Source organism: Syngnathus leptorhynchus, chromosome 10 (genome assembly GCF_054491065.1).
Source record: "Syngnathus leptorhynchus isolate UIUO chromosome 10, UIUO_Slep, whole genome shotgun sequence".
Taxonomy (NCBI): domain Eukaryota; kingdom Metazoa; phylum Chordata; class Actinopteri; order Syngnathiformes; family Syngnathidae; genus Syngnathus; species Syngnathus leptorhynchus.
In genome coordinates, this window is record NC_141204.1 from 6974879 (window position 1) to 7001820 (window position 26942).

A 26942-nucleotide genomic window follows, 5' to 3' on the forward strand; every position below is an offset into this window, starting at 1 on the left:
AAATAATTTAAAAAGGCAGTGGGTCAATTACACTCGCAAGAAAATTGGTTTAACAGGATGAAATGAGATTTAAGAGATGCAATTCTGTGTCAAATTATACTAATCAGAATAATGTTTTTCAATCGGTGCTTAGTGCGTACTAGTGAATGACTAAGGAGTAAAAGAAAAATCCTATCATAACAAAAGCTTGCTAATAAATGGATAAATAAATAAGGATAAGTTATTGTTTATCACATGGACTGTTTTCATTTATGCTAATGCATGTGCAATTCAGCAAAAAGACTCCAATTTGTGGCTTGATCCCACGCTTGTCGTCTAGAAAGGTCCATATTCTCTGGTTATGCCCTCAGCAGATCGTTCTTCCAACTTCCAAACCCACTACACTTGGAAGAAGACTGCTCTCATTACTGCTATTTTCCTTCTGGTCCGTCAGAGATGGGGCTGTCTGTTGTACAATTTTATGCTCTCCTTATCGGCTTCTCTTTCCACCCGTGATAATTGAGGCTGGCGGTATGCCAGTGTGGAGTGGGGGGGGCTGGAGAGGAGGAAGGAGAAGAAGGACAGAAGCGCAGGCGATTGAGGGAGGGCCTTCTTTCATTCACCAGACAAAACCTGCATTTGTTCATGCACTTTCTGACAATCCTGGCCTGGGAACAGTAATGATCACTAATCCCTCTTATTGAGAAGGATTAACAGGAATTTTCACAAGGGCTTGGAACACTTACAGGTAATATCTTGCAAACATTTGGGATGCCGTGACACCTGTGTTTGGGGAATTCTTATATGCATGGTGGTGTGTGTCAAATGTATCAGTGCAGGTTGTTTACTCATGCAAAAAAGGTTATTGAATTGTATTGTAGCTAACACAATGTCAGCTTTGATTTAGTGTTGCAAGGGTGGCATATTGAACTCATTAAGTGCAATTATCAGTACTTTCTTTACTGCTGTCAAAAATGCATGCGATCATCAACAATGACTTTCTGACTATCTCAAGTCACAAATGATTTTTTTTTGTTCACATTTACCTGAATTTATCCAAGCACATAAAATAACCTGAAAGTATTAAGTGTAAAGTGCTGTAAAGTTTTTTCCAAAGGTGACCATATAATGCAGAGCATATGAAGGGCAATGATCTATAAGACTTGGAGCAGCAAATATAAAAATTGGCCGCGCTGGTTGGAAGGCAGTAGGACCCCTCCAAGCTAATAATTACAAGTCTTTTGGATGTTGAGTTGATTTCGAAGAAGAACGACTAACATGACTTGGCATTTCTATGTTGCTTGAAGAATCTGGCAGCTGTAAATCTTCATGATGTTGGCCACGGATCAGCCACAGAAGTTGTTGATTTTGGAATAGAATAGCTTTCTTTTGCCAAATTTATATCAGATGTATGCTTTATAACATCAGCAAAGCAACTGAATTTACTCTTTGGTGTGAAACTATTCAAAATACAGATACAGTACTAAGTGAATACAACTCTCCCGGGTCTAATACTGTTGTTCGAATGTTGCATTACAGTGGGCAATGAATGAATGAATGAATGAGTGGGGGAACAAACAAGTGAATGAATGCACGGTTGAATGAATGAATGAATGAATGAATGATTGATTGATTGAATGAATGAATGAATGAATGAATGAATGAACAGATGTCCCCTAATATTCCAGAGCCCTACCATTAATCATACATGCATTCATTTTCAGTAGTACTTGTCCTCACGTGAGTTGAAGTCTTCCCCAGTTGATGTAGGGCGAGAGGTGTGATATACCCTTGTGTGGTCATCAAACAATCACTTGGAGTAGTTTTTTTAATATTTGTGTTACAGTTGAGAATGTTAAAGATTATCTCTCGAGTCACGAAACTACAGTGACAGTGAGAACCTGGAGAAATTAATTGATTTTTCCTTTAATTAGAACATTTTGGAAGTCAACTATCTCTACATAGTGGATCGTCTTCCATTTTAAAGGTCCCACTGTGATATCATTTGAAATATGACAAACTGTTTTTGCTACCAAACGTAATTCTAGACCAAATGAATAATAAAATAAGATTTACATCAAAGATGACAAAGCACTGGCGAATGATATGCTGCAGTCATTGCTGGAATTTCTTCAACTTTGGAGTGTAACCCAAGTTGGCATTTCATTAGATAATTTTCAGACCATAGGCCAAGGCTGTAAAGAAGTATTTCCCAAAAATCGATAACCTATAAGACCTGCATAATATTGCAGCGTGAGTTCACTTTAGTCTTCTATTCCTTACTCTAAGCGACACTCGCTCGTCATGAAGTAGTCCTACATGTGTTTGGAACCGGCGGAGGCTCGTGAATTTGACTGTCCGACTGTGTAAATGAAATCCATGTGGTGTGAGCAGAGGTGTAGAAACAATGCGATTGGGAAAAGTCGTTGGAGGGGAAAGTCATCCAAACTGCACCTTGCCAATAAGGGGGGGTTTCCAAAAGTCTCCCCCAAATCTCTTGTGAGGAAAATTCTGAATAAAATGGATTTCACAACCAGTTGAAGCATGTTCAAGTGTGTCTCTTTAGTGCTGCGTGAACATTGTGGAAAAATTGAGTCATGTGAATACTGGGCCCTCTCCTTTGGTTGGACAGAAATGGATGAATTTAAAAGGCTAAGGGTGAAATCTCAGCTACTGGTTGGTTGATCTTGATGTGTCATGATCTGAAATGAGATTTACACTATTTCCATTTATATGCAAATGCTATCTGTTCCAGAAGTCATGCATTGCAGAATATCTGGTCCTCATTTGCAACTGCTTCCTTTAAGCATGTCAGCAGTTTCTCCTCCTCAGCATGTTTGAAGCCATTTCGTAAGGTGACCGCAGAAACGACTTAGATGATTGAATGTCTGCTGTCGGGTCACATGTGACTCAGTCATCGGCTTGTGTATTAGACTGCATCTCTAGTTTCATGATGTTGGACGTCATAATAAAACCACATTAAGTTCAATATTGTGAGCAGATTGCGCAGTGAGGTTCATTGAGTCTTGCATAATTACAGCTGAGCAATGTTGAAGGCCAATGTTTTTAATTAAAGTGCTTTCTTTAATAACATTTGTTTAATAGTTAAACAGAATACATTGATGAATTATGCAGTTGCACAATGTGCTTTTTTTTTTTTACCTCCATTAGGCCCATCCAGACTCTTGCAATTCATAGAGACTACGCTCAGCAGCTAAATGCTATAATCATATAATTAGAATGTCGAAATGTGGTATAAGCAATGCGGACAACACAGAATGATCACAGGTCCGGACTTAACGTTTATTGCCCTTGAAACATGGGATTTAAATTGCATTTTAAAATGTGGTAAAATAAATGGAATTTAGGCCTGTGATTGAGAAAACATTAATAGGAAATATTTGAATGGAAAATACAGCTCATTTAATATTTGGTCCTGTCTCACAGCAACAAAGCTGTGAAGTTTGCATGTTCTCCCAGCGGTTCTGTGAATTTCTACCTAAAATCTCTAAACATGTACTGCACGTAGGGTGAAATTTCAAAATAAGACAGTCATCCTTAGCCAGTTCCATATTACCAGTTAACCTTCCCTTCCCTGTCTATCCTGCCCTCACGATATCCCCCTCACGATATCAGAAATGTGGTGGCTACCGGGATTTTATGAAAATTCCATATCAGTTTATGTGTTCACAGGGAGCTACAAGTTTGTCGTCCAACTAAAATGTTTTATTTGAATAAGAGTATGCTAAACAGGGGGGGGGGGGAACATATAACATTTTAGAGTCAAGTCAAGGCAAGTCAAGTTTATTTGTATAGCCCTAAATCACAAGCAGTCTCAAAGGGCTTCACATAGACATGTGAAGAACATGTGAAGGACAAGTATTGGCAACAAATTTACGGGGAGGTTATTTATAACTCTTGGACTAAGTGCATGCTTAGATTTGAGGGATGAACTGGTAATCCCACAGGAAACATTGAGCACTAGTTCAAGGGTAATTGTGGTTTAGAGGTTCAATGGACCATTCATTTAGTAGAGCTGATGGTGTCATGTAAGGATGTGCTGGATAACGTCAGAGAGGAAAATGCTTTCGTGTGCTAAGGCCTCGAGAGCTGAGAAAGAGGATTGATGTGGCTCTGAAGTTTTTGGCCAGGAAGAGAGTTGAGTTGAATTCACTTCCCGTCTTTCTGACAGCTGGCTGGCAGTAAAATGATTGTGATTTCAATATATAATAACAGCGTCGACCAAGTTACTTCCAAAATGCAGTAAATTATATACTGTATTGCTGTTTTTTGACAACCGATTAGTCATGATACAACAATTAGTAACACTCCCAAAAACAAATCGAGAAATATGACTTGGCATTGTAATGAGCTGAAATGTATTTTAATACTTGCAATTTTACGAGGTGCAACGGTGGAGCCGAAGTTTATTCAGTTGGCCAAGTCGGACAAAAGGTGCCAAAACAGGATGTTACAGTTTCTAAGATGCACATTTAATCCGTACCTTAGGGTGAAAAAGCCGGCTGTGTGAAGTTCTGATGGATGCTACATGTTTTTCCCCTTTTTCTACAGGTGCAACTGGAAGTTAGAGCTGCTACACTATGGGTTACAAAGCTTGTGTCTTAAGATGCCTATGTGTCATGCTTTTATATCAGCTTAACGCAGCACAAGATGAAGACCTAAGAAGTAAGAAGCTCTTTTAGCCTTAACTTGTCCTCACTTTCACTAAGATTTTGCTTTATGTTTTCTTCAGGTTGTAGGACTGCACCAGGTGATTTGGTATTTATTGTTGATGGTTCCTGGAGTGTCGAAGATGTCAACTTTGAATTAGTAAAGCGGTGGCTTGTGAACATAACCAAAAACTTCAACATTGGACAGAAATTTACCCAAGTTGGTGTCGTCCAGTATACCGATGATCCCATTTTAGAGATACCTCTGGGGAAGTATTCAACGAATAAAGCTCTCATCAAAGCAATGGAATCCATCGAGTACATGGGAGGAAACACGAGGACAGGCGCGGCCATTGAGTTTGCTACAGACAAGCTTTTTGGCCTCTCCGAGCGTGGCCCGATGGGCGTGTCCCGGATTGCAGTTGTCCTCACCGATGGGAAGTCTCAAGATGAGGTTTGGAAGGCAGCAGAGGCAGCGAGAAAAAAAGGAGTCATTTTGTTTGCAATTGGTGTGGGGTCAGAGACGGAGGAAGCACAGTTGAGAGCCATCGCAAACAAGCCTTTTTCAACGTACGTTTTCTCTGTAGAGGACTACAAAAGTATTTCCAGGATCATACAAGTCATACGACAAAAACTGTGTGAAGGTAAGAAACTGCTTGTTTAGGGGCTGTTTGCACAGTTCAGTGTCCATCCATCCATCCATCCATCCATCCATCCATCCATCCATCCATCCATCCATCCATCCATCCATCCATCCATCCATCCATCCATCCATCCATCCATCCCTCTTTTTGGGATGGAGGGAAGAATCCAGAGTTCTTTGAGAATACCCATGCAAGCCCAAGGAGAACATCCAGTTCCAGTAGAGATTCAAAGCCAGATGTGCTCACCACTATGTCAGTGTGCTGCCAACATGACAGCCACAAGGAAGTTGAGCTACTGAACATGCATGCAGACCACCATTATGGCACAACTCCCTCAGGAATATGCTTATTCTGGACAAGCAATTGCTACGTTTGCATAGTGTTTCATCAGATACTACTTCACTGGCATTCACATTACAACGTTTCAACTTTTTTCCAGTCAATGTAAATGTGGATCTTTTGGACATGCTCCATCGGGGTCATTCATAAAGCAAACATTCACACGTCGTATAAAGTCTTCTGCTTTTCATTTACCCCGTACTGCAAAATATTGAGTTTCAGTCTTTGTTGAGAGTGTTTCATTTATGCGAGCGTGAGTACTTAAATATCAAATGAGGTTTTCACTATGTCCTTTTTTTTCAGAGACGGTTTGTCCTGCGAGAATACCCATTGATTCCAGAGATGAGAAAGGATTTGATATCCTACTCCATTTAAATCTGGCCAAAAAAGCCAAGAAAACAAAAGGAACATATCATGGCACTAAGGCCTATGAGGTGACATCTCGTATCGACTTGAGTGAAGCTACAAGGTGATCAAAGGACTTTTATTCTTTTGCATTGTATTTGTGTTTTCAAAGCTGAGGTATTTTGTTATTCCAGGTTACTTTTCCCTGATGGCCTTCCACCATCGTATGTATTCGTTGCCACTCTGAGATACAAGGGATCGTTGGCATTGGAAGAGTGGGACCTGTGGAGGATCCAGACACGTGATGGGAGACCTCAAATGGCAGTGACCATAAATGGACTTGATGGCACCGTCCAGTTCACTACAACCAGTCACTCACTAAGCGGAACGCAAACAGTTACATTTTCTCGTAACACTGCAATGGTACGTAGGTGTGTAGGAGGGATTGCTGACATTATAGCTCTTGTCCTTATTTGGGGTGAATGCGAGCTTTCAAGTTTTGGACTGTTTTGTTTGTAATATCCACATTAAATATATGATTTACTTAGACTAATTGAAATACAAAACAGACAATAAATATGCACTCATTTATGAACATTCAGTTCCATAAATTACATAAACATACTTTGTTGTTTTAGAGGCTCCCTGCTGTCTGTCAGGCACAAAGGAGAAAGGCTGTTGAAAAGTTTAACTGTAACAGGTTAATGTTCATAGCAGTTGTGCTTAACCAGAGGCACGTTGTCGCACCCTCCTCGTAGAGTTCATTAGCGCTTCCTTCAGAACGCTGGATGGGTCAGTTCCAATCATGATTGCGCAAACTGTCTTGGGAGAAAGAAAAAGGAGTGTGGGTTCACCCACTATTTCCCCTGCGCTTAAACAAAATACAGTAAAATATTTGAGCTTTGAACTTGAACAGCTGGTAATATAATAAAGACTTCAAAATGGTTAGAAGAATAACAGAATTTTCCCAGAGGCGCTGATGGATTTTGACACGTACACTCGCCACATTTCACTAGTCTTACTTAATGATTTTGACATGTACTATACCATCACATGTAAATGTAATCCACTTATATTGTGACTTACTGGTACTGACATTATTGTTGAATTTAAAAAAAAGAAAAAAAATTACTGTACAATAATATGTTCTCATATAGATGTATTTTTGTTAATTAAATCATAGTTTTTTTCCATTATAATCATTAGTGGGGACAAAATATCAATATTGTGATATTGTAGCAGTATTTCTCACTTACGGTATCTACAAACAAATAATATTTATGTTTTGATTAATTTATGTATGTTTAATGTGCAAGAAGTCATGACTTCAAGTTACATATTAGATCCATATTGTGATGTGTGATGTGATGGTTTTCTTCCAGTATCAATTATCACGTTATTGTGATTACTGTTTCCTTGGATAAATATCACAATAGTATCCCAAATTACTCAGATTACCACTCCTATTCATAAGTAAGAATATCTTATGGTTCTACTGCCCAAAAATAACATGAGGTGTTTCAACTCAAGAAACTAAATATCGGTCCTTGCCCCTATAAGTTACATTTGGGTGGTAATTTAACAATTCTTTTCCTTAAATCCACACGCAGGTGAGGCTGCAAAATGACATATAATTTCATGTATTGTATACCACTACCCACTACCATTTTTAATGATAATTTCCTGCTGTTTTTTTCCATTTGTTTTATGCCCATAGAATCTGTTTGATGAGAAATGGCACCAACTACGACTATTGGTCACTGAGGAGGACGTCACTCTTTATGTTGATGACCTGGAAATCGAAATGCTGTCTTTGGAGCCTCCTGTTGGCATTTTCATCAATGGAAAAACTCAAGTTGGAAAATACGTCAGCAAAGAAACAACAGCACCGGTAAGCACTGTCAGATTGTTCAAATTTATTGTGGAACATATTCTGAACATTTTTTTTTATGTACTGTTTTATAACAGAAAATCCAGGTGGTTAAAGAAATGCTTTTAAACAAAATGCCCTTTAATCAGTTCAATGGAGTTAAATCTCTCCTGTTGTTACGCAACAGTGATTCAAAACTCTTCTGATACATATGTAAACAATTTTACTGTTTGCATATTGTGCCAGAAGCTACTAATGTGGTTACTGGAGAGAAATGACTTACTATGGCCACATCTTCCATGAGCGTAAAGAGGTCATTTCTGCCAAATGATACGATACAGACAGATTATTTTGTGCTGGGAAAACAACAAAAAGGTGCATCAGGGCAGCAATGTAATTTCAACCAACAAATATTTAAGTCTCTTTTGTCACAGCAAGTAAAATCATTAAAAATAAAAAACTTTTGTTTACATGATAACTGATGCCAAATACTCTGGTGGGACATTCTGGAGCCAATTTACCACTAACCTCACAAAAAAAAAAACCACAAAACAAAATTTTGTGTTGGTTTGCATTCCAGCTTTTCTGAGCCTCCAAGCCTTGAATGAAGTCACTTGCAGTCTAATAAATACTGCATCTCAATCAACCACCAGGTCATCCCCTTGAAATAGATAAGACACTAATTAACTATTAAATAGACACTAATTACTTTTCCCATCAGAAAAAAAATGGTGATAACTGTAATTACCATTATGGACGCTATTGTTCAGAGAACAGCCACACTCTGTCGGTGACTCATTTGCTGACAAAAACAGCAGCACTTAAACTGCTTCCCGCCTGAGGAAAATTGATGCATAGATGAAGCCCTCACCTGGATTTAGTAGAATAATAAACACTCGTAACTCTTTGAAAACCCTTTTTTATTTGGACTTATTATTCTATTATTTATTAGTGTCAAGGTACAAATATTGAGATTACACAACTACAAGTTATCACTGTTATCGTTTTGACTTATATTACATTAATGTTATAATTGTGTGTTGTGACCAATTTTGTTCAGTTTGAACTTCAGAAGCTCCGTATCTACTGTGACCCAGAGCAGAACAACCGTGAGACTGCATGTGAAATACCAGGAGTGGTAAGTACAAGACTTGGCATTGTATTTTTTTTCCCCAGAAGCAGCAAGGATAACTTCTTCTCACCTGTGTCTCACTCTGGGATCGACATCTGTTTCCATGTTTAAATTTTACCATTGGTTAACTGCACATTTGGTGTGAAATTATTCTGCCACCCCTTACCTAACCATCACACTGTGAAGTAGATGAGTCAACTCAGCAGAAAATCAAAGTAACATTTTGTAAATTCTCTTATTTGTTGGAAGTGCTCTTAATAGTTTTCCAGCCATGCAATTGTTCTGTTGTCCCGTCATGATTAATTGCTACATCACTAATGCAAGACAAATTCAGAAGGCTACACTTACAGATGTTTGCCAATTATTATGTATTTGCGTTACATCTGCTTTTCATTGACGTTCTTAAAAATGTACTTACATATTTCTGTGGTTGTAGCATCCAGTTTAATTTGATTCTTTTTTTGGAATATACTAGTGTATACAGATATAAAAAGCATTATGTGAATTTCAACATTTTGCTCGTACCATTAATACGAATAATACTTATTTGTAATGACGATATCAATTATTTAAGTTATATTACACAGAAGTATAGTTTGTTAATGTGTCAGTAGAACGTATTAATGTACACATATCCTATATATTTATCAAGTTATAAATGCGCATACATAAAAGAGCCTTCTTTTTTTTGCTCCTGCAGTGTTCTAACAGTCCAGATTATGCTGAGCCAACTGAAGAACCTTGTGTCTGTCCTCCGGGACCTCCAGGACTTCCAGGCATGAAGGTCAGTTTTTCCAAATAAAGTTTCTTATTGTCCTCTTTGAATATTCCAAAAACATCTTTGGTATTTTAACTGCTGCACACATTCTGCAATTTACAGCAGATTAGTACATTATCAAGGCCTTCCAGGGGTGGTTGTACAAGTGTGTTGTTTTTACACTGAATGTGTATCAGACAGCTTGGATTCAAAACATTTACAAGAAAAGGCTGCTGCATGTGATTATTATGTCTTTATCTTGCGACATTGTGAAGCAGTATGTGGTTCGTCATCCAAGACTATTCTCATACACTGTACACTTGTACACTCTTATACAACAGAACTCAAATTGCCTTTATATTGTGGTTTATCCTTGTGTAAACAAGCGATAAATTGTAACTTAAGTTAGTCATCATGAGGTCATAACTAGAGAAAAATGTATTTTACAATTAGCATGACATTTAAAGTGCTCATCATGTTTTCTTTAGGGTGAACCAGGAAATGAAGGCAGAGCAGGTCAACCTGGACGTGCTGGTGCTGATGGTAAGCCTGTGAGTACTACATAGTTCAATATACAAACATATCCCCCAAAAATAACCACTAATTTACAAACATTTAAAAGGAAAAATAGCTGATGAAAACAAACATGATCAAAAAAATGTCTCATCAGTAACATGATCAGTAAACCAGGTTTAACTCAGATGTTTGTACTTTTTCCCAATTGAAGGGGGTGCCTGGCATTAGAGGAAGTCCAGGCTTTCCGGGTATACCAGGAATGAAGGTGATCAATATTTCAATGACAAGATTAATGCAGCCGCAAAATGCATTGTGAAAATGTACATTCTATTTGTCAGGGTCAACGTGGGACGGATGGGTTTAAAGGAGAGCAGGGGAGGCCCGGTGTTTCGGTAGGAAGGTCAAAAAAACCCATTTGTGGCATTCCTGTTTCTTTGGCATTTGCATCCCCCAACAAAACATATTTGCAATGCCGTTCTGTTCGCTCAGGGTCAGAGAGGTATGCCAGGATTAACAGGACCACCTGGGCAACTTGGAGAGAAGGTATTCATATCTTTCAATCCATTCATGTTCGTCAGTGTTTTTAGAGCCAGTCCGACTTTTATATTATTTTTAGCCTCTGTTGCACTTTTTTGTGAGTGTTTGTGACAATATTCCACTGTAGATATGGGAATCCATTCATTTTTTTCTGTTTACTGTATATTGCCATGAAACAGGCTTCAAGGTATAAAAAAACTATCCGAGTTGGATCACTCAAACCATGTAGCGTAAATCTTGCCTAACTGTCGTGTCCTCATCTGCTTTGCAATGGGAGTTGTTAGTTTAAATGAAACCAAATGACAAACAAATCAATGGAGGTTACAGCTGTTGCAAATCAAACTGACTATGTAGCTCAAGGAAAGGAAATAATTTTAACCAAAATACGAGAAGCAAACACTAACATGACTTTACACGTCGCACAAGTTGTGCTTATTTGTGTCCGTAGCAATACTATCAAATTCCAAGTGAAACGGATGCTGCTCCAAAGATAAACTGGTGAATTCACAGGAAATCCCTGCAAGACACATTCACCGTTTGACACTGTTGCTTCTCTGTTGTCGCCATGTGTTTTCAATATAAAAGCAGATCCCTTGAGAGCACGACACACTTAAGTTTGTTTTCTATTTGCTGACTTAGTAAGTCTTGGTTCTGTTCAAGGTTTGCTGTGTGGATGGGAGATTTTCCTTGCCACTGTTGCCAAAGTGCATCTTCATGTGGGATTTGTTGGAATCCTTTAATGTGTGTGGAGGATGATTGTGGATCTGTTTCACATTGAAAAGCATCTTTAGATGACTATTTGGTGAATTGACATTCAAATATAACTAGATTTCATTCTTACCTGATATGGCATCGTTTTTAGCCCCCACTGAGGTACGTTTGTGGTACAGAAGTGATAAAGACTTGATTTAAGACAAACCCACACAGGAAACACAGGCAATTATTTTTTGACAGCTTGCGATACATTTCTTATGAAAACCAACACTTTCTTAACAAAATACCTCCTGGTCCCCACAGAGAGGTGTCTGACAGGCTAATCTCTTTGACATCCACTCCCATTTAGTCATCAGCAAAAAAACATCTCAAATGGCTGTATAAGAAATTTAATGTATCAAATTGTTGAAAAATCTGTACCCAGCATCCCTGAGTCAGATGTGTCTTAGTGGGATTACGACCTCTTTCAGTCACATTGAAAAAAAGGAACACAACTGAATTCATAATCTTACATTGTAGTTTAAACAGATTGCATAATTGAAATCGATAAACAATTACAGTCAGGCCATCAGGAAAAGCAATTTCAACAAACACGATATTTTCTTCGCTGTTTGTGCCTGGTGTGTTAGTTTCTTTTATGGAAGAAATGGTTCAGTGAGGTGATGTGGTGCTTGCTTGATATATGAAGAATTCCGCAAGCTGTCTTACTTTTGTTATATAGTCTTGCTCGTATATTGTACTGACTTTGGAAGAGCAATAAAAAAGTAATCTTTTTAAATCCCAGAATGACAAGATGAGCATTGACAGGGATTTTCTAGGGATTTTCCGTGATATATCGAGCCCCATTCCCACTGCATACAAGCACATTTGCAACATCTGCCTTTTGCAAATTATTTTTATTTTGAATGGCCACCCAAGGGTGGAAAGTTTGTCTTCCTGGCAAATATTTATGTAGATCTACAGAGCGTGGATCTAAAACTGCTGAACATACAGTAAACCCAAAGGCAAGACGCAATAGTGCAATCAAATGTCACGTTTGTCAGGACTGTGGCTACAATGTTCAAAAAGCACTGGAAATAAATTCACCGTTATTACACCGTCAGGATTTAAAAATTCGCTGCACTAAATTAAATCCAACAATCCAACATTCACCACATAACCTACAGTAGACTTTAGTTTCCAATTTAAATACCAATATCCGAATTCCTGAACGTATTTCTAACCTTGCAAAGAAGGAAGAATAGCCTTGGTAATACTTCTTTGGCAGGGCAGTTAGACGTAACGGTCTTGCTCCATAAAAACTATAAAGAAAGTGGAATTATCTGAGAAACAAGCCCAGTCAAGCTCGAGATCTTGTCATTATTGCTTGTCATAATCTCTCTAAATCTTTGCTATTGTCAGGGACCGGTTGGATCACCTGGACAAGTCGGGATGGCGGGTGAACCCGGAAAAACGGTGAGTGTGGTAACACCAAGCACTACTAGTCGCTAGTCGCTCACACTGCTGTTAATTTACAGGGAGAGAAAGGAAGTCTTGGACCTCCCGGGCCTCGAGGTTATCAAGGAGCACCTGTATGTATCAAAACAAACAGAGTATAGTTATTCAATCGACTAATGTCTTAAAACTTGTTACTGTCGTTACAGGGTGAACCTGGGAGAGATGGAAAGGATGGGTTTCCTGGACCACCTGGTCTTAAGGTCTTGTTTGTTTATATGGTGCAAACATTGAGGAATGAATACAATTATTCAGGCAGTTTGGCAAAGTGTGCAAGTTCCTAGAAGACTATGGTGTTCCCAAATGTTGAGGTTTGGCAGCGATGGTTATGTGGTCATAGAGATCTGGCAACAACCTTTTCCCTGTTTTCAACGATTCTGCTTTTAGTAAAATGGATATTGCATGGAAAATCAAAACCACACACGGCACTTGAAGTTGATTGAATTTATAAAGTAAAATCTGGTAACTGTGAGGCTATTGTGTTATATCTGTGTGTCTTCCCTAGCCATGCAGCTGTTTTTATTCTCTTTTTTTAATTGAAGGGCGAAAGTGGGGCCAATGGCATCCCTGGTCTCGATGGAAGGACCGGGCATACAGTGAGTCAGAATTGCAACTGCCGCGTTTTTTTGTTTTTTTTTGCAGGATAAATCTTGTCATCTATACACTGTATTCAATTTTGGAATCTTTTCAAAATGAAAATTTTCTTAGAGCAACTGTTGTCTTTTCAGTGTGCACTTAGAGATGGTGAACTTTGGACCCTCTATTGCCTTTGAGTCACCAGACTCAAAAAAAGTTACTGTTGCCTGTCCCCCCAAATGATGCTTTTGGAATGAAAAGTAGCTCCAGGAAGTGTTTTACAACATCGTGAAAATTGACTCGAGAGAATTTGTTAGTAAGAAATTTGATGGTTTATACAAACTGCATGTTGTTGATGGACTTTTGACTCCATTGGGTAAAATGATGAGCATGGAGAGTACCCTTTACAACATAGCAATATCGGGGTATTTCCCCTGTAAAGCATCCCAGGACAACCCTGTTATGTAAGAAGTTTCTGGCTCTAATCGAAAGCCACAAAGTGACTAATCGAGGGAAAGCTGTGCTGTTCTGGCAATTCTGTTTCTGGAGGAAAGTGTTTCAAGTGGGCCACAATCCCACTGCTCATGATTAGAAGTCTTGTCCAGGGTCTATGATGGGTCTATAAAACATGACTCACTTGCTCCACAAGGCTACAGGCCATCCCCAGGCACCCATGAACAAAGAGTCTATCCACAGAGACATATTTAGTTCATGATAGCATTCGCTTTTTGCTCAATCAAGTCTAACACGCATGCAAATAATTCATCTATACAACACTAACCGTAACGTATGCTGGTCTTCTCTGGAAACTTGACCAATCTGATCATTGACTTGTACTTGTACTGTCAAATACTGGATTCTTAACTGGGGAATCCCACAAGGAGTTCTGGAACACTCAGTAGAAAACAACAACAAAAAGCTTCTCTGTGGGATTTAGTGACTGGGCTGCTCACCACAAAAATGTTCAGTGTGCTTTTTATTGCATTTATATTGCTGTCATTGTTTTTCCCAACTGAATTCTAAATAGGGTTTTATTTTTTATTTTGCAAGTACCAGCACATTCTGCACATTTATCATTTCAATTTGTTTTGCACCATAGCCATGATTTGCTTAGTGCAACATACAGTTCACTATACATAAGTGTGCAGCTGTGCAGACCCTTTAAACATTTATGCATATTTTGTCCATCATATTTTCTTGGATTGCATTGTAAAATACATATATATCTCATAACATTATTTTCTATGTATTAGGGTTTGCCTGGTTCACCAGGGACGCCCGGTCTCACTGGACAAAAAGTGAGTTTTTGCCTTTGTCTCACTTCAGTACATGCAATTCTTTTTTATTTTATTTTTTTAATCCTATACACTCTCCCTCAAGGGAGAAGCTGGTTTTCCTGGATCAAGGGGTCACCAAGGATCAGATGGATTACCTGTAAATTCATGTTTGACCATTAATTCAAATGATAGTATGTGCTTGTTCTGAAGCATTTTTCAAATGTATGGTTTTATTTTCTTGCAGGGGCAAATGGGTCCTTCCGGTCCACCTGGTTTAAAGGGAAATATTGGTCCAAAGGTATCCATAATAAGTTAATATCATAATATGTAGCACCAAAATAAAATCTTTCATCCAGCATAGAAATTGTTATGTAAAACATTATTTGTGCTTATTCTGAGATTAATCAAATAAATAATAAATAAATTTATCAACGACAAACGATGCACATACCCTACCTAGTATGTGCATGTATGTCCCTAGAAAAGCACATGTAGTATGAAAATGCATAATGCACTTTATAATGATTGATGTGGTTCTGCTGTCTGTAACTATTTTCACAGGGCAGTAAGGGTGAAATTGGAAGTCCAGGTAAACCAGGAATACCAGGTTCTATGGTATGCTCTTACTATCACTTATCTTTTGATAAATGATGACATGTTATATCTTTTGGATATGAAAAGAATCAAATTTCCTGATTTCCTTTTGTTTGCTTTTACAGGGGAGACCAGGTGATCCTGGACAAGCAGGTGTACCGGGACACCCAGCGGTGCCTGGCCTAAAGGGAAGCAAGGTATTTGCGTGGCACACTGTGTGCGATGCCTATTTCATTGTGTCAGTCCAGTGCAAGGTGCATTTGGCACAATGGACAAAGAGATACAGTATTAAAAAAATTCTTTGTCCGTAATAAAATGTGTTCTTGTCTACTCTATTAGGGAGAAAGAGGACATGCAGGTGAAAGAGGAGATATGGTAAGACGGCAAACAAATTCTGACTATTTTCCCTTTGTGAAAAGAGCATATCATACTTTTGAGTGTTGCACTTCAGAATTCATATTCTGTGTGCATCTCGCCAACTTTCAATCACAATTTGCTCAATTTATTATGACTATGTTTTGGTTTCTGAAAAAAATAAATTGGTTTGGCGTCAAAAACAGCATGCATCGACAAAATATCCAGCAACGCAATCAATAAAACATCAACTCTAGCTGCCTGCGGTGAGTGTGAATAAGATGTCTCCAAGAGTATCCAAAATAAGAAAGTTTACAAAATTTCTGTGGTTAGTCAGCAGTATTTCTTTTAGTTTTATAAGCATATGAAGAAAAAAAAACAATAACCAAACATTTAAAGCAATTGGAACTGTGGTTTAATGCTCTCATTTAATGATAAAATGTTAACATCTCTCTGTGCATCAAGTAAATATTGTTCAATGTCTTTTTCTTTAAGGGAATAAAAGGTGAAAAGGGAGCAGACGGAAAATCAGGGAATCACGTGAGTTCAGTTTGACCCCCAGTTTCATTTTTTTCCCAACCTGTATGCAGCCAAGGCATACATTTTAAATGAGGAAAAATGGCACAGCACCATTTGACAAATGTTACACTTTAATGTTCCTTTTGTTCAACAGGGGTCACCAGGTCTGACGGGACTAAAAGGGGAGGTATGTAGTCCTGATCACTCTTGGAACTGATCCAATCATTTCTAATACTGACCTTGTGTTTTTCCTAGAAAGGGACAACGGGGGATCCAGGTCAGAGAGGCCAAGAAGGTCATATGGGCCGCCCTGGGCAGCCAGGTCAGGCAGGCCAAACGGGACCTAGAGGACCTCAGGGGGATAGAGGGCCTGCCGGACAACCTGGCCCAGCAGGAAGATCTGTATGTCTTGCAAACATTCACCTCCAGTGTTTTTCCTCATGATGTATGTTCATGCTTTTTACTTGTGTCACTACAGGCAGGTGAAATTTCAGATATGCACATCCGACAAGTTTGCCGAGAGATTCTTCAGTGTAAGTGTATCGGGAGCTCTTGATTTGCGAGCAATCGTTTTAAAACATACTCGTGAAATATTTTCTCTTCTAATAATCGTAGCTGAACTTCCATCCATGTTGCTGAGCCACCAGTCAAGCAACTGTGCCAGTTGCCACGGCCTCCCTGGAACACCTGGTCTTCCAGGTCTGACAGGACCCCAGGGCGTTAGGGGACTACCTGGTCTATCTGGTGCCAGGGGGCAGCCTGGCTACCGTGGTCATCCAGGGCTACCTGGTATTAATGGAATTAAAGGTACGAACAATTCAGATTTATTGCAGTCTTCTGTTATTGACAAAAAAATCAACAAAGATAGTTGTACATGTACATTTGTAGGAGATCCCGGGCTTAAGGGTGAAAAGGGAAGCCCAGGGCGCACCATACACGGGGACCCAGGACCACCTGGGCCTCCAGGTAAGATGCTTCATCAACTTTTGTTTCTTTAGCCACTTCTCTTTGCTTGCTTAGTCATGCAGCATGAATGATCTGTACGTACATATGTGTGTGTGTCTGAGTTAAATTGCTGTGCAATAGGTGAGTTATCCTCCAATCATTTTATCTTGACAGGTCAAGTAGGTCCTCAAGGTTATGGCAAACCAGGCGCTTCAGGTCAGCCTGGACCACCGGGTCAAAATGGAGCAGAGGGTAAAAGCGGTAATCCCGGCGCACCTGGCCATCCTGGAGTGTGTGACCCATCTTTATGCTACGGTAGCATGATGAGGCGGTCCTACAACAGTAAAGGACCAAACTATTGACAATCCACCGGTGGGAGACTGGTGTGAAGCAAACAGCCGTTCTCAGGAAGATCTCGCCCTTAGAGTTGTTCTCTGGAGCAGGAACAAATTGACCTCTTTACGATATCCACAATAAATATCAAAAGGCTCTACACGACTATTAAAATGCCAGTTTTGTGATGAAAACAAAGGAGACAATGAATCATTGTAAATGTATCAGTGAGGAAAAGGGTACCAAAGAATTTCCAAGGCATTTTATCGACCATGGAACGCAAAGTGGACAAAATATGGCTTGGTAATGACAACAGAGAGTTTGATTTCCCTTTGAAATTGATGAAGAGAAGACAATCGCTCCATAAGATTGTGAAGCTGACTTCAGGAACATCCGGTGCACCTGCAGGTGCATGAAGGTTGTAGTCTCTCGAAATTTGGCATTCTTAACTCATTGTGTAAAAATTAGAATCATTACAGAACAATGGACAAATGGTTCCTTGTAACACTCTTTTGCTTTATTTAGTTTTGAAACGTACGTATGCTTGGGTTTTATGGCTGGTACATGATCCCATATTGCCCCCTGGTGATGGATTTCTGCACGATGAGCCCTAAATTGACTGCTTAGGATGTGGACCGGTGTTTTCCAAAGTGTGACCACCCCACCCCACCACACTACATCTATTTCACAGAACAGCGAATTCTCTTTGTCGTAAGTGAACAAGTATTTTAAGACTGAATGGTCAGGGGGAAAAAAAGAGCAATTTGATAAATTGCTAAGTGGTCCATGTTTAAAAACGTGTTTAAGAAACACAGATTAAATCAAAGTCAAAATACATTCACAACACCCATAATTGCTTAATGGACAGGATGCACTGTCTATTGCATTAAAAAAATAAAACATGTTTAATTGGCTGCCCGTAGCTAATCACTCAGCGGCATTATTTTGTTTATAAAGTGTTATTTATGAATTAACTTTATACACAATCATCATGATATTACACAATAAATAGTAATGATTGTAATATAGGCTGGAAATATGTTTTCAATATTTAGCGGTCCCTTCATTAGTGTAGGAAATATTTGTATTATTTATAATTCTGAGTCATAATTGTAGTTTTTTAGCATTGTCATGATTGCCTTTTTGTATTTTTTAATGCTGCAACTCGTGTTCAAACATATTCAAATTAAACAGTTTTTCAGATTATGTTGTCTTTATTTTAAGAAACAAATACCACCACTCTGCTAGTCGTGACCATCTTGAAGATCATCTTTTCACGTTGCTCAGAAATTTAATTCACTTCAGTCACTGCCCTGGCCCTTAATGCTTCCAAATATCCCCGAGACGTTCCAAATCCTAAATGAAAGAGAAAATCAAAATGACATCAGATCCCAATTTTGAGAGAGGTCAGTTTCTGGCAATCTCTTTGACATTCTGCTTTTTTCTATTGAGTTTGCCAGATTCATAGCCCTGAACCCTTCCAAACGGCCCTTGCACTAGGTGGTGCTGTTGGTCATTGTCATCAGATCTAATCAAATTACTTTCATCTTTGAGAACCTCAAGTTATTATTCATTTAAATCACGATTTATTGCATCGGCAGCGCTATTGAAGATTGTTTATAATTTGAATTCTCTTGTTTTATGCTTTATTCTCTTGTTTTATGCTTTATATTTTATGTGCAGATTTAGGTAGAGATGCAACTGCATATCATTTAGTCTTGTGACACCCATAGCTAAGTGTAATTCTTTGTTCTGGTACTGTTATTTCACAGTAGTGGTGTTCATATCAGAAGATTGTGCATCTTCTCAGTGGACCATGTTGTCATGGCATTCATTCTGCGACCGGCTGCATTGTGTGGGAGTGCTGAAGCCACAGTGACTTCAATAAGTCGAGGTGATTAAAAGGCTCTGCCACTATTCTTTCACTCGTTAGGACAGGCTCTCAAATTTCAAGTGTCTCCGTTTACACGTTCACCGTGGGAGTGGGGTTGTGACATTTTTATTGCGGCCTCTAGGTGGATGCACAAACAAAAAGTGGAGTGTGGGATGTTCTCAGAGGGTAACATGCACCCCACCCCACCCCACCCCAACTTCTCTCTCTCTCTCTCTCTCTCTCTCTCTCTCTCTCTCTCTCTCTCTCTCTCTCTCTCTCTCTCTCACACTCACTGTGGGGAGAAAAGTGAGTGCAGGGGCAAAAGTTGACTCTTCCACTACAATTTAATCCCCGGAACACTCCTGTCGACCTTTTTGGGCGTAGCTATATGTTGTTTTTTTTCCCACCAAAGAGGCGTTGGGTGAGGGACGATGTCACAAGTCCATAAATAGTGAGGCTTTGGATGGACCGTGAATGAATACAAGGTTGAGCAGGAGAACGAAAAGGCGAAGGAGTGCTACTTTGGATGCAAGCTGATACCTCATTTGTCTCCTCTCAGTTCTCCCCAGTTACCAGCCTGGACGCTGTGCTTCTTCCTCCATGTGTCCTTGATTCCACTCTGGATATCTGCTCAAGGTCTTCCACACATTGCAATGTAGTTGAACTTGTGAGCCTAAAGTGAGCAACATGTCCCCTTGGAGCCGTGCTGTGCTAGGACTTACTTGGAGCTGTTTGACTTTTCTGTCCTGTGCTCATTGCGCCTTCAGTGACAACCATGTGCACTCCAGTTTTATCTACAGGAAGTTGCGCAATCACGAACGACGGGAGATCCAGAGGGAGATCCTTTCCATCCTGGGCTTGCCTCACCGCCCGAGACCCTTCTCTCCAGGGAAACAGGCGTCCTCTGCTCCGCTCTTCATGTTGGACCTTTATAACGCCATGGCTGTGGAGGAAGAGGGGGTGCCGCAAGGTGCAGGGAAGAGCCACATTGCCAAGGCCCAAGGACACTCAAGGAAGGGTTACTACAGTCCCCAGCATGTGGGCTACTCCCGCGTGGCCCAGTCCTACCGAGCGGCCCCTCTGCTGGGTCAGAGCCCGGCTCTCACCACGGCGCATGACAACCACTTTCTCAATGACGCAGATATGGTGATGAGTTTTGTCAATATAGGTAAGTTGTTCTCGTAGGAATCAATTTTTATGTATTCTTCTCAGGCTTTTTTTTTTTTTTTTAAATCTGATGTCTAGAATGTGCGTATCATTATAGTGATTAGGAACTCCGAGTCATTTGACTTTAGCGTTCAAATGCTGCATTTGTGCTGCTTTGGTGTAAAAGACTGGTGATTTTTATAATTGCTGTGTTTGTTCAGTAGCTATGACCTTTGAGCCTGCAGTTCACCGCGACTCATCAGATGACTGTCTGACCTTGAGAAAATTGGTCTTAATTATTTCCTGCCATTTAAAGGAGGAGATATGGCAGATATTGACAGATACTTTGCTTCATCTGGTGCCCAATTGCCAGTTACCAAATTAATGATACTGTTCAACAAGGTTCTGGTGCTGACACGCTCAATATGTTTTTTTTCTTTTTTTTTCCAGTAGTCGTGAATTTGTGTTGCATTGCATGGTAGTAACTCACCTTGGCCCGAGCCCATCTGCTTCCACTTAACGCTCCGCCGGGGCATGTACATTGTCAGCCTTAAAAGCTCTGCTCTCGTTCTGGTGACTGTCAGTGAAGTGTTGAATGGGCCTCTGTCTTTATTACATTACACTCAAATACACTCGGCTCTCTTATAAACTACTTCACACAAAGTGACAAGGCTCATCCCAAATTGCAATTTTTCTGAAAAATTTCTTTTTTCTGAAATTGCATTGATCACGACTGGACTCAGACCGCTTTCATCAGAAGACACTATCACTGAACTTTTCTCCACTTGAAAGGGGAATGTTTATTACTCGGCGGCTCTTCTGCTTCAAATTACTGCCTGTGGCTCCTTTAATGGAACACACTCAGCAGGGGAAGAGTCAGACCTGACCTCTGACCTGTTTGTGCTAAGTAGCCGCAGGCGTCCCCTCACGATAAAATATCAGGAAAGTGCACTGCATGATATCACTGCAGATGCCAGCCAATCCACTGCTCCAGCAAGATTGTGGGATGCCACGTCCCACATCCCAGTCCACAACTTTTCAGGCACATCACATTTGTGTGTGTGTGCGTGCAACTGTGTGTGTTTCAACAGAGAAGACTACACTTGGATTTTAAATAATATTAAATGCTTGTCATAAATATATTGGTGCTTATTATAATTACATATATTACATATAGAATATGATGGATGATTATGTACAATACCACACAAAAGGCGGCTGGAATGTTAATCGCTGACTGAAATAGACGTCTCACTATGACATGGTTTATTACGGTTTCAATTTGTTCAGATGTCTGCATCTGTCAATTAAGCAACGTCTATCATCAGAGGCCACTATTTACAACATTACGGTATTATGGTATTACAAAAGGTCAACTCAGGGTCAGCAATGAGGTCAAGCAGAGCCTCACATGACATTGAGGAATCCCGTTTGCTCTCTTCTCTGTCATGAGGAGCACAGCAAAGTGTCTTTAATTGAAATCAGCCTGTTTTTCTTAACTGACAGCCCATTCATCATGGCCACAGAATGCAGTTAGGCACACAGTGGAGGGCCTGTCTGGGAACCACTACCTGTATTCACTTGACTGATTTAATGAAGTGGAAAGTGCTTTTGTTGGGAGTCAAAATGTTTTCTTTGGAGGAGGAATGTAAAAGAAGATGTGAAAAATTACACACTTTTTTTCCGGTGCGTTCACACAAAACGTTCAGGAGGTTGCAAGTTGTATTTTGTGGTTGTCCAAATGAAATTCACACTGTACTATTTTCTTTCCTAGTGGAGAAAGATAAAGATTTCTCTCACCAACGAAGGCACTACAAGGAGTTCCGTTTTGATCTGACTCAGATCCCGGATGGCGAGGCGGTCACTGCTGCAGAGTTTCGCATTTATAAGGACCGCAGCCAAGGCCGCTTTGACAATCTCACGCTGAAGGTTACAATTCATCAAGTCATTAAGGAGTTCCCAAACAAGTAAGTGCCAACCATAGACACATTTAAAAGAATGGAACCTTACCATCATTTTAACATGAACATGACTTATGTCAGAATTAAATTGAAATAAGACAAAATGAACATTCTTGCGTTATTTTGCCTTTTTATTTCAACTCTGTACAGTTTGAAAGGGTTTCTTCAGTTCTTAAACAAGCGACAGTAGCAGCTATTGTCTTACAACCTTGGATCACTATCTCTGTTCTCCTTCATTCACACCACGTCAGCCTCACAAATATAGTTCTTAGATAAAGAGAAGCCCATTAGCAAGTTGGCCACTTATGAAGCTTGGAGGGTCCATCACTTATCACTCGTCTTATGTTTCTTGCTTGGTTGGCCGAGTCCCAGACAAAACCGCAAGGGCCCATGTTAGAGGCTTCAGAGGCTTCCATAGTGCTCTCCGTGGTCACTGTTATACCCACTATACCTGCCTATTCCCACTATATGACGGAAGTTGAAATGGTGACATAGCTGAATGCACATGGGTCTGCTCAAGAGTGGGCTTTTTTGAAGAAAAAAAAATATGCGGGTGATCGAAAGGGAGATATGACCCTCGAGGGCTTTGAATAGGCCAGAGTCAATAAACTCCACTGTCTTAAAGGGGAAAGGTTTATGTTGGTGTATTTGTTTTCACAGGGTGTAGGCTATTGCAGGTTAGTGTTACTGAAACCCAAATCATATAAACCACACTGGAAGTTGATCATACAAAAAAATAAAAAAATAAATGGCAGTGCTCGGTTATATTAAGTAAAAATGATTTATATTCAAATCCATGAGGCAATTCAGTTATACTTTTATTTTTATTTGTTTTATTCTTTTATTTTATTTATTTTTTTGCGGTCCAGTTCTGAAGAAACTAATGTTTTGGCTGCACATTTATGCAGTGATCAAATCATCCCTCCAGCAACTGTCATATGGAAAGGGATAAGAAAATTGGCAATGCAATGTTGTCATGTGTGTTCTTTAACTTGGAACCTTTCAACATCTTTTCATCATCTACACCAGGTGTACAACATACAATTTAAATTAGCACATGATTCAAGTTCACTACTGTACATTTATGTGGAATTCCTCATGAGGTTGACTTTTATTACACCTGTAATAAACACGTGACTAACTCTTGAACTTTGGGGGCCATGTGGAAATACCGTGCCTCTTTTTGAATGTCATAATGTGACCACAAAAGCAGAGCAGGAACTATCTGAGCTGTTCTGGCGCTTGAAAGCACCCGATGAAAATTAACAAGCTGTTTTTTGACCTTTTGTGTGATTGATGCCTCATGTCAGGCCCATGTTCAAAAAAATCTAGTACATGGGAATATAATCAGAAACATTCATATGTATTGCCCAACAAATAGCATGCAAACTGGAACACATTTTGCCACACAACTCTGCATCCAATCATGGGTGTGGTGTCAAGCTTTCCAATGAAACCAAACCAAAAATGACCAGCAATGTTAGTTACTTTCAATGAAGATAGTTTGGTTTTAAGAGGATGACAGCATGATGTGAACCTATCAACTTTGGCTTCTTTTGCAGAGTATCCATTAGAGTTTCTGTAAGTCTCTGTTACTTCATTTATCTGTTGCTCTGTAACTTATGCAGACCTCCTGAACCTCATACGAATATCCCTTCAAAGAGCCATATGGTTTCTTTTTGTCTATGTGTGCCCATTGAGGCTTTGAAAAGCTGAGATGCACAGAAAGTTTTTATTTACTTTAGAGCCAAGGCAAGGCCAAGAGTTTAGTAATTTGTTTTTAATGCACTAAATAAGTCCCCGCATTCATTTTAGCTGCCGCTGAGAGGCACAACGCGTGAAACTCGATAAAGGACCTCAAAGAGCCCTTTCAAACTGACGTGTTGTAGGTAAAAGGGTTAGAAGTCAATTCAGAGTGTACGCAATGATGATGTTCTGGTGGTGAATAGATGTGTTCTCATATGCAGAGATGCAGAGACCTTCTTGCTGGACTCCAAAAGGGTTCAAGCATCTGATGGTGGTTGGCTGGTGTTTGACATAACGGCCACCAGTAACCACTGGGTGATGAACCCACAGCAGAATCTGGGCCTCCAACTGTGTGTGGAGACTTTAGATGGTATGCCAAGATCTTTTTTTTTTTCTTACATGAAACATACATAAGTTGCATGAATTGTTAAAAAAAAAATCAGACTGTGCTTATTTGATTACAGAGTGTTTTCATGAAATGTTTAGAGTTCACTTAACATGTAACATATGTCCTGCCTCATTATGTTCACAAGCTGATGGAGTGGCCTTGTCCTTCCTTCCCTTACATGTACTCTGCATATTTTGCAATTGTTATGTTTTAAAGGTCGCAGTATCAACATGAAGTCTGCAGGGATTGTGGGGCGCAATGGGCCTCAGTCGCAGCAGCCATTCCTGGTTGCTTTCTTCAAGGCCAGTGGGGTGTTGCTTCGCTCCATCAGAGCCACCGGTGGGAAAAAGAAGAACCACAACCGCAATAAATCAACTCATAATCAGGAATCATCAAAGGCACAGAAAACTGGAGGTAGGTTTCATAATTGGCACTTGCGGATCTGCTCATGATGGCGCTTTTCCAATACAAGCTACTACCACCAGCTATTTCTGAAACCTAGTCAGCAGTATCCAAATGTTACAAGTTGACATGTTTGCTGATCAAGCATTCATTGAGCTTCCGCAGAACACAAAGTTATTCTTGAAAGAATGCATTTGAAATCAAATGGTTTACATTACAGATTATAACACAAGTGAACTAAAGCAAGCCTGCAAGAAGCATGAGCTTTACGTCAGCTTTCGTGATTTGGGTTGGCAGGTAAGACAAAATCTTTTAACGTCCCTCAGTTATATTGTCACAAGTGATCAAATTAAAGGACATTCCGATGTAGGACTGGATCATAGCGCCTGAAGGCTATGCTGCCTTTTACTGTGATGGTGAATGCTCATTCCCACTCAACGCGCACATGAATGCAACCAACCATGCGATTGTCCAAACTCTGGTAAGTTCCCACTCCAGTTTATTCCACATGTACTGTACATGGCAAGCACAGTCAGCATAAATGTCACTGCCGTGTTCTCAGCAGCCGTAATTCATTTACAAAATCACAACATTCACACCTCTTCTAAAGCCAACTTTATTTGCTGTCTTTTATAGGTCCATTTAATGTTTCCTGACAATGTGCCAAAGCCGTGCTGCGCCCCGACCAAACTCAATGCTATTTCCGTGCTTTATTTTGACGACAGCTCAAACGTCATTCTCAAAAAGTATAGAAATATGGTGGTAAGGTCTTGTGGTTGCCATTAGAGCCTGCGGTTAATTTAATTTATGCTATCTGGAATACGAATAGGCTGGAAAACACATCATCTCTGGGTCTGATGTGATGTACAGTGTTATGTATATAGAGTTTTATTACCTAATTTATTCTCTGTTCAAAAATAGCACTGAATATTGTGATATTTATATGATTAGTTATAATGATGTTGATTTCATTCGTATCCAAAAAAATGACGTCCGTCGGCATATACACCTTTTAAAATCTGTTACTTCTCAGAGAGAACTGTTCACTGGAGTCATCAAAATAGCCTTTCTTTTCTTTTTTCTGGACAATTCACTCTGCAAAACAAAATGCTGAACTCCGTAAATAACTTCTATTTATTTTGTTTCAAATTGTGAACTGTGGATGTTGACCGAAAAGTAGCCTGCGGGGAATGTTGGGGAACAAAATGTGAGTTTTCTAATACAAAGTGCAGAGGGGTTTTTTTTTTCCTCAGAAACTGTCATCATCTTTCAACTCCAATGATATCGTTCACCTTTTTCATTCCAGCTCTTTTTTTATTTTTTTTGAGCCCATGTGGAATTGTGATATTCATTTTTCATTCAACTTCACCAAACGTGTTATTCTTTTGTGACCTTTGCTACAAACCTCTTGCCCTCCTCTTCTTTCAATGTGATGTTTGGACAATGTTTACCTAAATGTAGTGTTGAGTATTTTAAATAAATGTACCACTTGTAAATAATATTTTCTTATTATTGACTTACATGATTTCTTCCGTATTCTCTCCTCTATGAGTAGTCTATTAAGATTAAGTGTATAATTTCCTCTGCTCTGTATGAACATTTCTACAGGTTGGTAGAATCTGTCCTGCATGTCAGTGTTGTACTGAGAGGTTTAATGGAAGAGTTGTCATCGTGTGGATGTCATGACTTTGTCTTGTTCTACTTTAAACAGCAGCTTCATAATAATCCATTCATCAATTATCATGATATCATGACAAATGTACATCTTCCAGCATCAATAATTCAAGTTATCTGTTTAGAGAATGCCCCCCCCCCCAAAAAAAAAACTGGT

General features: G+C 39.5%; 2 protein-coding genes across 2 annotated transcripts; both read left to right on the forward strand.

Annotated features, from left to right (window-relative positions):
• The first annotated feature begins 4580 nt into the window (after positions 1–4580).
• Positions 4581–17977, forward strand: col21a1 (collagen, type XXI, alpha 1). The gene is made up of 28 exons (XM_085921621.1): positions 4581–4665; positions 4733–5293; positions 5936–6101; positions 6172–6400; positions 7695–7868; positions 8908–8985; positions 9680–9763; positions 10225–10287; positions 10464–10517; positions 10591–10644; positions 10742–10795; positions 12905–12958; positions 13021–13074; positions 13147–13200; positions 13540–13593; positions 14827–14871; positions 14954–15007; positions 15095–15148; positions 15412–15465; positions 15570–15641; positions 15784–15819; positions 16294–16338; positions 16472–16504; positions 16573–16719; positions 16796–16850; positions 16933–17124; positions 17206–17283; positions 17437–17977. Exons 1-28 carry the CDS (start codon positions 4581–4583, stop codon positions 17622–17624), a joined length of 2871 nt encoding a protein of 956 aa, XP_085777747.1. The 3' UTR covers positions 17625–17977.
• A 2178-nt stretch (positions 17978–20155) lies between these two features.
• bmp5 (bone morphogenetic protein 5) lies at positions 20156–25897 on the forward strand. The gene is made up of 7 exons (XM_085921622.1): positions 20156–20636; positions 22389–22581; positions 24543–24691; positions 24926–25123; positions 25332–25408; positions 25482–25592; positions 25748–25897. Exons 1-7 carry the CDS (start codon positions 20156–20158, stop codon positions 25895–25897), a joined length of 1359 nt encoding a protein of 452 aa, XP_085777748.1.
• Positions 25898–26942: the final 1045 nt, after the last annotated feature.